This window comes from Cyclopterus lumpus, chromosome 13 (genome assembly GCF_009769545.1).
Source record: "Cyclopterus lumpus isolate fCycLum1 chromosome 13, fCycLum1.pri, whole genome shotgun sequence".
In the NCBI taxonomy this organism is placed as follows: Eukaryota; Metazoa; Chordata; class Actinopteri; order Perciformes; family Cyclopteridae; genus Cyclopterus; species Cyclopterus lumpus.
In genome coordinates, this window is record NC_046978.1 from 3,005,069 (window position 1) to 3,017,513 (window position 12,445).

A 12,445-nucleotide genomic window follows, 5' to 3' on the forward strand; every position below is an offset into this window, starting at 1 on the left:
GCTTAAGATCCAACGCAAAGGCTTCATTGTTGATGTAGCTGCATCCTGACTGGAAGTGCATGTTTACTCTTATTTCTGCTGATTTCTGTGGTCATCAATACCTTATTTATAGCTCCCACATGACCTCAATTCAGAACTTGCACTTCACTCGCTCTGTGGCTGACATAAGCAATGTTCCCAGTATGGGGAAGTGACATTTAGCAGCTTGAGTTCAAGCTTTAACCTTTTCCAACTTCATATTACAGTGTAAATCTCTTGAAGAGAGGGACGCTGGATGCTGCTGGTAGAAAAACATCCATCCTTCTGATTTCCTCTCTATCCCTCCAGACTCGGCCATGGGGGATGAGAGTAGCCTGTCTCTGCAGATCGGGAGCGTGGAGAGGAGCGTGGTGTTCCTCAGGCAGGAGCAGCTCACTTTACTCCACGGCCTCCACCTGGAGATCCTGTCCCTGCAGAAACGATGCTCAGGTGAGGGACACACTGTGTGTGTGCGTGTGCATGAGGGAGCCAAGAAACTTGTATGTGAATGTTAAACAACTCCATAAACTTACACCAATGAGGTTGCGTCTAACTATTATCTGTTTCTACTTCTTTAGTTAATGTGATGTAGGATAGGATAAAGATGAGCAGCAAATCCTCCCATGTGAGAAGCCACAACCACATAATGTTTTGCATCTTTGTTTGAAATTCTGTGATGATGCTAATAATGTCAGCGCTAATGAGCTCATATTTATGTGAACGATCCTTTGGTGTCTTTTTTTAATGCTATAATCAGCGAGGACCCCTCCTCCCACTGACCCTCAAAGAGATTTTTAATTACTGGCTTGATGTATTTTTGGATAGACGCCAGTTTTGTGACCTTTTTTTAATGAGGTTTTTACACTTTATGGAATTATTCAATCCAGATAGAGCCTTAAATAATCTGAAACTCATTTGACGGATTACATGCTCAATATTTAATTTTTTCAAAGGAACGTAAACCACTGTTGTGACTCTAAATCTGTAGTGCAGTTATTGTCCTTTACATCTCAGTTAGAGAACCTAAATCTTCACATGTGCACACACACCTCATTGTTCATATGCGTGTGTGTCTGCACCATCAATCAATGACTACACGGTGATGTCATGCTACAATTCCTGTAGATTGCATCACTTCCTGTTTCGGGTCTAATGGATATGAATCCATTTAATCAAGCAAGCCGGTGCACATGATCACACGCATGTGCACGCGCATGCACACACACACTCACACATATTTGTATTACTATAATTGGGAGGATGCTTTATTTGATTTCATTAATTCCCTGGAGGCCTTCATTATCCTTAGTATCAGTGATTATGAATATTTAAACTGGCAGGGAGGAGGGGGGGGCAGCTTTGTCTCCGCAGAGTGGTGTAGAATCTCCCTATGTGAGTCAGTACACACACACATCACATGCACTTATATAGCCACATATTGCACACACACACATTCTTTGTAATACACACAATACTGTGCATCCTCAGAGAGATGCATTCAAACATATCCGTCACAGTTAATCAATAGTTCCCATAGCTTCAGTAATCCACAAGAACAGGATTATGTTTAACAATTACGGGGGATGGGGGGGGGGATGTGTGAATGCGACCAGTTGTGTAGAAAACAACCCCCTCCGTGTGTGCGTGTCTGTGTGTCTGTCTGTCTGTGTGTGTGACACCACTGTTAACGCAAAAGGCAGCCTGTTCATATCTTTTTTCCTTCAGAAATCTTATTCTTTATAAAGATAATTGAAACAATCCTGTTTCCACTGAGAGATTGCATTCACTCAGTAGCAACAAACACAAACCCACAAACTCATCAACACAAATATCTTTGTCATGAATCTGCTTACCAGTTGTTTTTTCTATCCAAACTACAATACAGCATTTCATTTCCACATTCCCCAGAGGTTTTGTGGAATTGCATATGCAGACACATTACTACACCACACTCGCTAAAGACAATCTACTCTTTCTGCTGATCATCTTTAAATCCAATGATGCCCTCAACCCAGATTGAAGATCCGTGAAAAGGTTTTACAGTCAAAGTGAGATCATGGCACCAAGCACCCTGGTTGATTTCCAGTCGGCAGGGAAAGTTTATTTGTGTAACACGTTTCAACAACAAGGCAATTCCAAGAGCTGTAAAGTAAAGAAACACAAGTTAATATAAAAATCGCAAAATAAAGAGACAGATTGAGATAGGATTTAAAAGAATATAATACAATTGAATATAGAAATAAGCTAAAATAGAATCAAATTGCTACACTTTTCTTTCTTTACAGCGCCATTCAAGAAATGAATAAATGGTCCCAAATTTAATAAAATGCAGTGTCAAACAGAGAAGTCTTTGGCCATAATGAAATAGAACTGAGACTTGCAGCAGACCTCAAGTTGTTGGGGTTGTTTGTTTCAGATATGTCATGCATAAAAACTGAATACTGGTTTCCCGTACGTAGTTTTGACAGTAATGACATAATTTATTTTTAACACATAAGAAAATAAGCATATGCTACAGGGACCAACTCAATGCTGTACAAGCAATGATTGAATCTCTCAACTCCTCTTCTGGCTGCTGGTAAGGGGACCGCTGGTAAACACCTCAGTATGCGAGGAGTGTGTTCAATAGATCAGTGAGGTCTGCATGGTGAAGTGGTGCTATTCCCAAATACTGTGTTCACCTCCACATTCACTTCTAACTGGTGGATTCTGGTTTCAAGCACATGTTGTGTGAAGGCTTGTGTAAGCTGCCTGTGGAGACTTGCTGCTAACCAGCATCAGCCCGGTCCCAGGTTTCCATTACTGTGGTTCAGGGAGTGTGCGTGTGCTGAAGAAGATAGAAAAGTATTGAATATCATGGTTATAGAATAACTGTGTATTTCATAAAATAATCATGAACGAAACAAGAGTATTGATAAAGATATGTAAGCAGCAAATCATCTGCACTGTAACAAAGCAGTGTCCTTTATAAGCCATGTTTACGCTCGAATGTTGACGGCACGGATATTGTTCATATAAAACGAGGTGATGATTGTGACTGTGACGCCAGATGCTGGTCGGTGTTTGCTGCCAGCTTGCTAATGTGCAGCGTGGAAGGATACGTCAAGGTTGAGCTGACTTATTTGCCGTGCATATTAGCTCTGACTTCCTACTGCTGACCTCTTTATTATTGTTCTCAACTCTCTTACGCTTCCGTCTCCTTGAACAACGAGCTTAATCAGTTTTTTTTTTTTAAATGGGGCTTTTTCTCTGATATTATGTGTTTTTATTGTGTGCCATATACATCAATTAGGTGTGTCTTCTGAGATGTGTTTGCAACATTCAAGGTCGAGCCATGAAAGGAAAAAAACCCAACCTTGGATGCTCGGTGAGGCTGGAGGAGATGAGCCTAATCTACAAAGCATTACACACACTGGATGATGCAATGTGCTGAGCTCCTCGTTTTCATTGTTTGAAACGAGAAATAGTTCCTCGAGTCGGCTTCATTAGTGATTCTGGTGTGCTGAAGCTCTCAAAGTCTCCCTTATTTGGCAGTTCAATACTTAAAAAGCAAACAGCTTGTCTGTCTTTCTGGATCTGCCTATCTGCGGTTCCTCTATCCCTTCTTCCTCCCTTCCTTCCTTCCTTCCCCACTATCTGTCTTCCCACCCTCCTCACCTTCTCTGTCTTTCTCTCTTCATGCCAGCTGCATGGTAGGCGTGTTATACTTACTGCAGAGGGAAGGAGAAAGGGTGTGACGGCGAGAAGAAGAGTAGCAGAAAGACTACAAATAACACATCCGCTGTTTTAAATTCTGATTTGTATTTCCAGTTAACGTCTATATGTTATTAGAGAGTTACCTATTTAAAATGAAGGCCATTAAACTAGTTTACGATTTCCACTCGTGGTGGATTGAATAGTCTCATATTTCTGGCTGCGGAAAATTTAAATAGGACAAATCTATGGCACGTTCATCTAGAAATTACTGGAGCCGCACACACAGGCACATTTTTGTGTTTCAGAGTGAGATGAAAGCTGAGGGTAGAGATCTTCCTGCTGTTCGGTCGCCCTGAATGACAATCTAAATGACTGACAGGCCAGACATGAGCAGTGGTCTGACCCCCACAACGCCGCCAGAGACACTATGCTGACATTTTCATCAGGGACAATCCAACCCTGCTAATACCTAAGCGCCATATTCCAGTCTGATGCATTACCTTCTCAGTAACACAAACCAACGTGAGATATATATAATCCATCCAGTATCTAAAAATGTGCCAGATATCATTTCATGTAATATTATGGATAATCCTAATCATTTTAATGGAGTATCTCACTGTAACATGACATCATTCAGCTATATTACTACTTGCTACACCACAACAACAAAAGTCATATAATCATGATTTTATTGCCCAATCGAGCATCGAGACCAGCAAGCTGCTGACTGTCTGTCTGATTCTAATTTTTTTATGGCACGAGACAAATAGATGCATCCACTAATGCAAGAGATAAACATTGTCTACAACGTGACAACGGGTATAACAGTAACAACTATACTACGCAATACAATACACAAGCAACTTCTGTATTGATCTCTCTACACAAAATCATGTCGGTCTGCAGAATATGTGGAACTGTAGTTTGGGGTTAAAATGATATAGTGTTTTCAGCTACATCAGTTGCAATAAATGCGGCTCTGCTTACATCGTTAAACGGCAAGCATCTTGAATTTTACTGGACTTATTTTGAGGGTTTCTATTTGTTTGGTTTGCATTTCCTCTTGAAACCGATTGCACAGACAGTAGTTTATCATATTGATTTCAAAGAGGAATGCTAATAATGCTAATAAGTCTTTTTGAGATTCCAGTTTTTCTCCAGTCTGTGACAAGTAATGAAACAAGACATTGTCTTTGATGTAAAGTTTCAGATTTAGCTTCATAAATTATGTATGAGCTCCCTGAAAATGTGCTGGAAACTGCATCGAGCATCTGTTATGTTAACCAGCAGCAGCAAACTGAAAATGTCAGCACACAGCTTTGATAAGACATTTCAGCACCATTGAGCATCTGTATTTGAACTCTAACCATATTATTTAATGTGTTTATAATATATATATATATATATATATCTTGTTGTATCTTATATCTGTAACCGCTCTTTCCTGTGATTTAGTCTTTCTCTTCTGTTTTTCAGAGTTGACAAGTGATCTAAAGGTGAAGCCTCCAGGCAAAAGCCAAATAGGTATGTTAAAAAATAAATCCCTTTTTGTATGCTTTTTTTCTTCCTCACCCACCTCCATCATGAATGAGCTCTCCGTCTGGCCTGGAGACAGAAAGGCCCACGCATGTTTACACCTCCTTGGGCTTGTTTGTCTTTGCCACACTCAACCTCAACCCCCAACCCACCACAACTCGACTCCCGCACCCCTCTCTGCCTCCCTCTGTCCGCCCGACCCTCCCATCCCCCAGCGGATGAATCCCTGTCAGCTGCCCTCCTCCCTATCTCTCTCACTTCATCAGGAAGACGCCTCTGACAAACTATACACAGAAGTGATCACGGCTGCACGATGTCTCCTTGTTTTTCGATGTGAAAAGAGTTGAACCTAGCACAGCTGCAGAGACCACATGCCCCAACATATTTGGCTCATAGCTGATATTTGCAGGACTGTATGTGGTGGCTGGATGCAGAGATATGCACCATTTTGTCACTGTGTGTGTGTGTGTGTGTGTGTGTCAAGGGGGGTAGTCTTGTTTAGCTGCATTATTCAGCCATTGGACCCCATCTCTTTTTCCAGCGCAAGTTATCCCCTCTGATCCATCAATACAGCACGGCCCTCTGTTCTCCTTCCGTCCTGACAAATTGATCCATCCTCTTTCTTTTTTCCTGCTCTCGTTTTTCCGTGTTGTCCCAGAGGGGGTGTCCACTTACAAGACTTAGCTGAGAACCAGAGAGATGTAGAGCCAAGGAAAAGGAGAGAGGTAGTGAGGAGAGCGATAAAGGGAAAAGACAAGGCGGCAGGATGCGGTCAGCTGCAAACGCTGAGGAGGAGGGGAGAAGGGTATGGAAGGATATGAAGATCACATTAGGTACTGTAGTCTATAGTTAGCATATGAGCTCAACTTGGGTGTGGTGATGGGCGACAGAAAACCTGAGACTGATCGGCCCTCAGAGGATCCATCCTGGAGGAGAGAGGGAGAAGGAGAGAGGATCGAGGAATGCACCGAGATATTAGAGAAAGAGAGCACAGATGAAATATGACTGAAGGGAAATCCTACAAACAGAAAGATAAGAGAGAAAGCTAGAGCATGTGAAGAATGCTGCTACACTAAGAAGTACCCTTTTTAAAGATGCAATATACAGGATTCAGAGCTTAATTATAGCAGCAAACAACTATCACCTTATGGAAAAATATTGAGCACTAACTGGCTTGGTAAACATTTAAATCTGCTGTCAGCACTTTTGTCGTTAGCTGCGAGCCGCCGGCTAAGCCATCAACATATAGAGAGCTGTTGAGAGAACATCAAAATGCTCCCAATCTCATATAAAGCACCTTGAACTTCAAACCTATAGTTATTAACTACATGCGAAGCGCCCCATAACATGTAAACTCAATATGGATTCAAGGCTGTTTAAGCTCCAGGACTCACCAAACCTCCCTCCACCCTTTGGGATTCTCCTGCCCTGCAAACCTGACCTATTTCTATGGGCAGAGGCAACAGAGCAGGCCTCAGTGGACGTAATCTCCTTCTCCTCTGAAAAGCTCCAGCTCAACCAGCCCAGAGGTTGCTGCACTGGCTTTTCATTCACCTACTTGATGTTTTAGAATGTGGTCAGCAGTTTTTTTTTTTTAGTTTTTTTTTTAATGTGAGATCATATCAGACTGGTCCAGCTTGACTGCACCTTGCTTTAGGTGGTAAAGAATACAAGTGAATGATGCCGGCTAGTTTTCTCTCTCCAGTATGTAAATACTGATGATTGGTTAATTGTCTCCACCTCTTGCATATTGTCATATTTGTTTGGGTATTGAAAATGACACGTGAACATGTCTAGTTGATATTTAATTGAATGTAATAACAAGCCCAAATGTCTAAGATCTTTGAGCTGGTGTCCTCAAGTATTTCAGAAATTACTCTGGAAGAAATTGGTTACATCCATTTTAAAAAGACACATTGTGCATCACAAATTTCTTTAAAACAAATCCCAAGATATGATTAAGATGGACAATGAAGACTTCATATTGATATATTGCCCAACACAAGTTTGTCAATTGAGGGTAGAATGGAGATAACCCTTTCCATATGTGTGCCATTTCTAGCTGCAGCTCTAGAGCCACCACACTGTACAATTAGCAGATTATCTTTATCAGAATTTTAGAGGAAACTGGTGATTCCCCAAATGCTCAGATTTGGTTTCATCATGAACCACTTTCATCTATTTACTGAGATAAAATGTGATCTGGACAATCTCTGAGTTGGGCCTATATGATATATGTGCTGAGGATTAGAGCTTGTGTGTCCCAACAAATAAGTAATCTGTCTCTGCATTAATGCATGATGTGTACTAAATAGGGGTGTATAAGCTATATGGGTTTTATGTACAATGTGACTGATTTAGTGGAACACTGACTAGTGGGTTGTGGAAAGAGAATTTAGATTTGTTTACTAAGATACACTAATTGGCTGGCCAATATGTAGAATAACAATAATATCCAGATTCTTGAGCACATACAGTACCTCAACATCAATATTGCTACGATATTGTAGGGTTGACTATTGTTGCAAAATGGTTCACAAACATAAATAATCTGTAATGTGGATATTATGAAAGTAGGTAAAGGCAAACAATAAAACAGCTAAAACAGTCTAGTAAGTTCAGAAAATTACATCATTTTACTGCAGTTTTTAATGTCGCCTTTTAAAGCCAGGAAAATAGCACAATATTTACTGCCAAATTTAGGACGGTATCTCATATCACAATATCGATATGATATCTTTATACTGCCTAGCCCTATTTGTCGCAGTAGTTTTGGAGTAATATTGAAACTCAGTTATATATGGAAACTATTAATTTTAACTCCTGCAGGTATTTAACACTTGCACTTCTTGTCCATCTCTGTGCCAGAGTTACAGGAGGAAGAGGAGGTCCTGGAGGACCGCTGTTGGGAAGTGGAGAGCCACCTGGCCGAGCAGGAGTGCTCCTTAGGAGACCTTCGTCAGGAGCTGACTCTCAAAGGGACTTTGGTCGGAGCCCTCAGGGCCAATCTCAAGGAAAAGGAGCGCCATTTCCTGGAGGAGCTCAAACGCCGCAGCCACTGTTCCACCATCCTTAACACGGAGCTGCAGAAACAAACAGAGGCGGCAGCATACCTCTCCTTCCAGCTGCATGCTGCCAGGCAGAAACTGCACCACCAGCGGATGCAGCAGAGGCAGGGACTCCTCGCCCGAGCCAACAGTCAGGGGGCCCAGTATGGTGCTGGGCAGAACTCTTTTTCTCCACAGATGCCATCAGGAGCCTCCCCTTCCTCTCCCGTGGTTAAACCCAAGCGCAAGAGTGCCAGGGCGTCCTTGAGAGTGGAGCGTGCCCGCGAGTGTGTACCCGTAGAGAAAGTGATGGGCCCTGCAGAGCCCACAGCGATGCCGGACCCTGCACTCTTCCTCCACCCTCGAAGGCACAGGGCTCGCTCCAGGCACACTGTGGGGCAAAGACAGGCTCAACTGGGCCTGGAGAAGGAGGATGAGGAGGAAGAAGATGGAGAGGGGCCAGTGAAGCCCCAGGCTGAACAGGCCAGACTGGTGTCCTCAGCAGCAGCACCCCCTGCTGCTGAGACAAAGGCAGATTAGAGACGGCTGTGACCTGCACTTTCAACTGCAGTTTGATCACTATCATTCTCTTCTGTCAATGCTGTTAACTGGTGTGCACCTTTACTTAATTGATACTGAGACTGGTTTTAGCTATTTCATACACTTATCGTGGACACTTTTTTATTATGGACTTTGATATAACCTTAAATGAATTGCAAAAGTGTCACTTTAAGTCAGTCTGAAATGAAGTTAGATGAATTATCTGTTTACACTGGTGTCACATGCTCAATATGCTGTGGGGCCTTATTTCAAGGTTTGATCTATAAAAATGAGCCTTTGGTCTGGACTTGCTCTCTATGAAAAGGGCCATTATCATTTGGCCCTGTATAAATTAAATTGAAATTGAAATATGGTGAATGGTAGCAGCCATTTTAGGTGGACTACCAGTCGAGGTGTTGCGTAGCCCAACCAAGTCCTCCACGTTTGCTCATGTGACTTATTGAATTCTGAATAGTAACAACAACCAATTAGAAACAATAACCTCCAATAATTGTATGGTTTGTCTGAATTGTAATCTGTGACCGCTGCATTCCTTTACAGTAAATACTGGCAATGAGGTGTCCCTTTAAAATCAATTATGAGGACACATAATTCCGGTGTTGCGTCGATATCCCCGCTCGTTCCTCTGGATCCTAACTTCATGTTGACCACACGCTGACGTAAAGCCGAACCCCGAGGCCTGAGGGCGATGCTTCAGGAAATACTAGTTTCAGAGGAAGCTTTTTGACACGAGACCTGCTCACAGTTGAAAATGTGTGAAACTATATTAACTACACTTTTATTAGGGCTCGATAATTTCATGAAAATGTATCAAAATTGCAATATGGCCTACTGCAATTTTTAAATCACAGGAATATAGGAGCAATATTTGTTAAAGTCGAACATGTTTGTCAAAATACCATTTATATCAAATATTGTGGTGCTGCAGAGATGTGTTGGCCGACACATCATATTCTACAGACTTACAAAACATCAAACCACAATCATTTTAATATGGTTTTCATTGAAAATTAGAATAATGGTTAAGAAATGATCACTCCGTCTAATATTTCAATTAATTTAGCAATGTCAGTCAAAGTAATTGCAATTAGATATTTTTTTTCTAAATAATTCAGCCCCAACTCACTCCCCAAGATTATTTAAAATATTAATACATTTTTGAACATCATAGCCTGTCTGTTCACTAAAAGATAAACATTGAAGCATGTGCGCTGCGGTTCCTCTGTTGGGGCTGCTTTCTATAAACGGCTGATAATAAGTCACTGAACCCAGTGGTTTTATGTACTAAACACACACACACACACAAACACGATTACTACGTCAACCAGCTTGTGTTGGAGGTTGTTGTGTTGGGGACCCTTTTCACGTCAGGAAAAACTGACACACACTATGTTTGGAGGTTTTTGTGTGTTTTCAACTGAAGTCTGACTGATATGTCTGCATTTTGTTCCTTTTACATTTTACACGTGTGTGTGTGTGTGTGTGTGTGTGTGTGTGTGTCCTGTTATCAAAACATAGTGGCCCCTAGCGTTGCGAGGTGCAAGTAGCAACTTTTTTTGGGGGGGGGGGGGGGGGTCTGACATTTTTTATTTCAGACATACTTTTTATGTTATTGCTTCGTTGCTGTACTCAACTGTAATTACTGCCTTATGATAGAGGAGCTGTGGATGGAAGAAAATGCAGATTGTGCACAGAGAAACAGGACAAAGTGTGGAAAGACAAATACTCAAGTATTGTGTGCTTTTGTTTCAGAATCACTTTTCTAAGACTCTTTAGGATGTGATTATACAGGTTTACTGTATGTGGCACCTCAGTTATTTTTGATTCAAAGTTGTCAGAGTTGATTTCTACTTGAGCCATGAATTAACAGAGCATCAGTGTCTTTGAAACGAGCCTTCCTGTAAGACTGGACTTAATTGTGATTAGTCGCTGTGAGGTTTTTCTCGCCCTCTGCAGCTACTGATTAGAAGTTTAGCATTATATTTTAACAGTATATCCTCAATAAAGCAATATATCAATATATTTATATATAATAACAGGTAACATCAGCCGGTTTACGGACTCTTGAGGTGTTTAACTTTGTATTTTGTAATTGTTGAGCTCAGTATGTTTTGCTTAATATTTTTCAGAATTGTCTACTGGATTGTTTCTGTTGATTGTCACTGAATCTGTACATGATTAATTGTTAAGTTACAGTTTATAGGAGGCATGTCCAAGTGAGGAACCAATGCTGCACGTGAAGCAGCATTTAGGAAACAGGCATATTATTACGTCACATGAGACTGTCAGAGTAAACCAACTAAACCCTTCTTCTCTTTGGCATAAATGCAAATGTGACTTAAGGTTTTCATTCACCTCTAAGCTGGTAACCCATTAGCATGTCTGTGCACTATTCTTCCTCAAGTTTTATGAGACAGCTGGGGATAAAAGTACAAAGCTGTCTGGTTGAAAAGATTAATTCACCAACAGGAATCCTGAAAGACTGTTAGACTTCATCACTCCACATGCTTTCCATTTGACAGGAAGATTAAACTCTTCACCCACCTCTAATCACACAAGTTAACATCCGACACACCACAGCTCACATTCTATCTATACTTTGTTATTATGTAACTAAATACTTGCTGTAAAGAGCTACAGAGTCTGTTGACTTGTTTATCTGCTTTCAGAGAAAATGCTAATGCCCCAAAGAGGCCCACCACTAAATGAACATGAAGACAAATGGTGTAATGCCTTAAAGATGTCTCTTCATGAATATTTCAGTGAAAAGGAGTAAGTCTTTAACACTTGGTTAGCTTTTTCCACTCAAATCATACCACAGTTCATTTCACAACATACCAAGGCAGTAGATCATTTACTCACTCCCACAGAGAATGTCTTCCATCTTTCTAGACGCCTTTATAATAACCCTAATCCTCATATTAATAATGAAAACAGATGTCGTCCAGGTGTTGAGGTTTATTCTGCATCTTAGAGAAACATGTCAGTGGACAATGTATGTATATATGAATGAAGCTTTTATTTTGACATGTTATGTGGTCTCTAGCAATAACCAACATGGAGATGTTGGTCTGGGTTGTTGCATCGTTGTTGACGGATTACCGCATATACTGTGTTAGCTTCCAATAGTGATCTACTGTACACATCATTTGAATAAAATTAAGGATTGTAGTCTTGTCTCATTATTGTTGCTATTTCTCTTTTCATAGTCATGTGGAACTGGATCATTTATGTCATCCTTTTTATTAATTTATACATTTTGTTGGATGATAAGCCTAACGTTTTTTTGTTATATATATATATAACAAAAACATTGTTGCATGTGAGTAAAACAGTGTTGTTAAATTATGGTACCAATAGGATTTTATCAAGAGCTTTATATACATGACTCATTTAAATTTTGCATCTACAGTAGTTCTAGAGTGAATGGTAAAACATATTATAGCCGCTGAAATGCTTTGAATCTTTCTGAGAAAGCTCTCCGGCCAAACAAATTTTCTCAGCATTCTTTTTTTTTAGAGACGTAGCTTTTTATCTCCCACAAGACTCGGTTACAATATGTTACCATGAAAAATATCTTCATT

The 12,445-nt window shown here is 40.7% G+C and overlaps 1 protein-coding gene across 1 annotated transcript; it reads left to right on the plus strand.

The window, feature by feature from the left end:
* Positions 1-335: 335 nt before the first annotated feature.
* On the plus strand, positions 336-12,033 carry si:dkey-54n8.4 (coiled-coil domain-containing protein 92). Its single transcript, XM_034548953.1, has 3 exons — positions 336-468; positions 5,194-5,241; positions 8,122-12,033. Exons 1-3 carry the CDS (start codon positions 336-338, stop codon positions 8,838-8,840), a joined length of 900 nt encoding a protein of 299 aa, XP_034404844.1. The 3' UTR covers positions 8,841-12,033.
* The last annotated feature ends 412 nt before the right edge of the window (positions 12,034-12,445 follow it).

Coding starts and splice junctions, on each gene's coding strand:
- si:dkey-54n8.4 (XM_034548953.1), top strand. CDS start 336: ATGGGGGATGAGAGTAGCCTGTCTCTGCAGATCGGGAGCGTGGAGAGG. Junction 469..5,193: donor CCTGCAGAAACGATGCTCAG/GTGAGGGACACA, acceptor TCTGTTTTTCAG/AGTTGACAAGTGATCTAAAG. Junction 5,242..8,121: donor TCCAGGCAAAAGCCAAATAG/GTATGTTAAAAA, acceptor TCTCTGTGCCAG/AGTTACAGGAGGAAGAGGAG.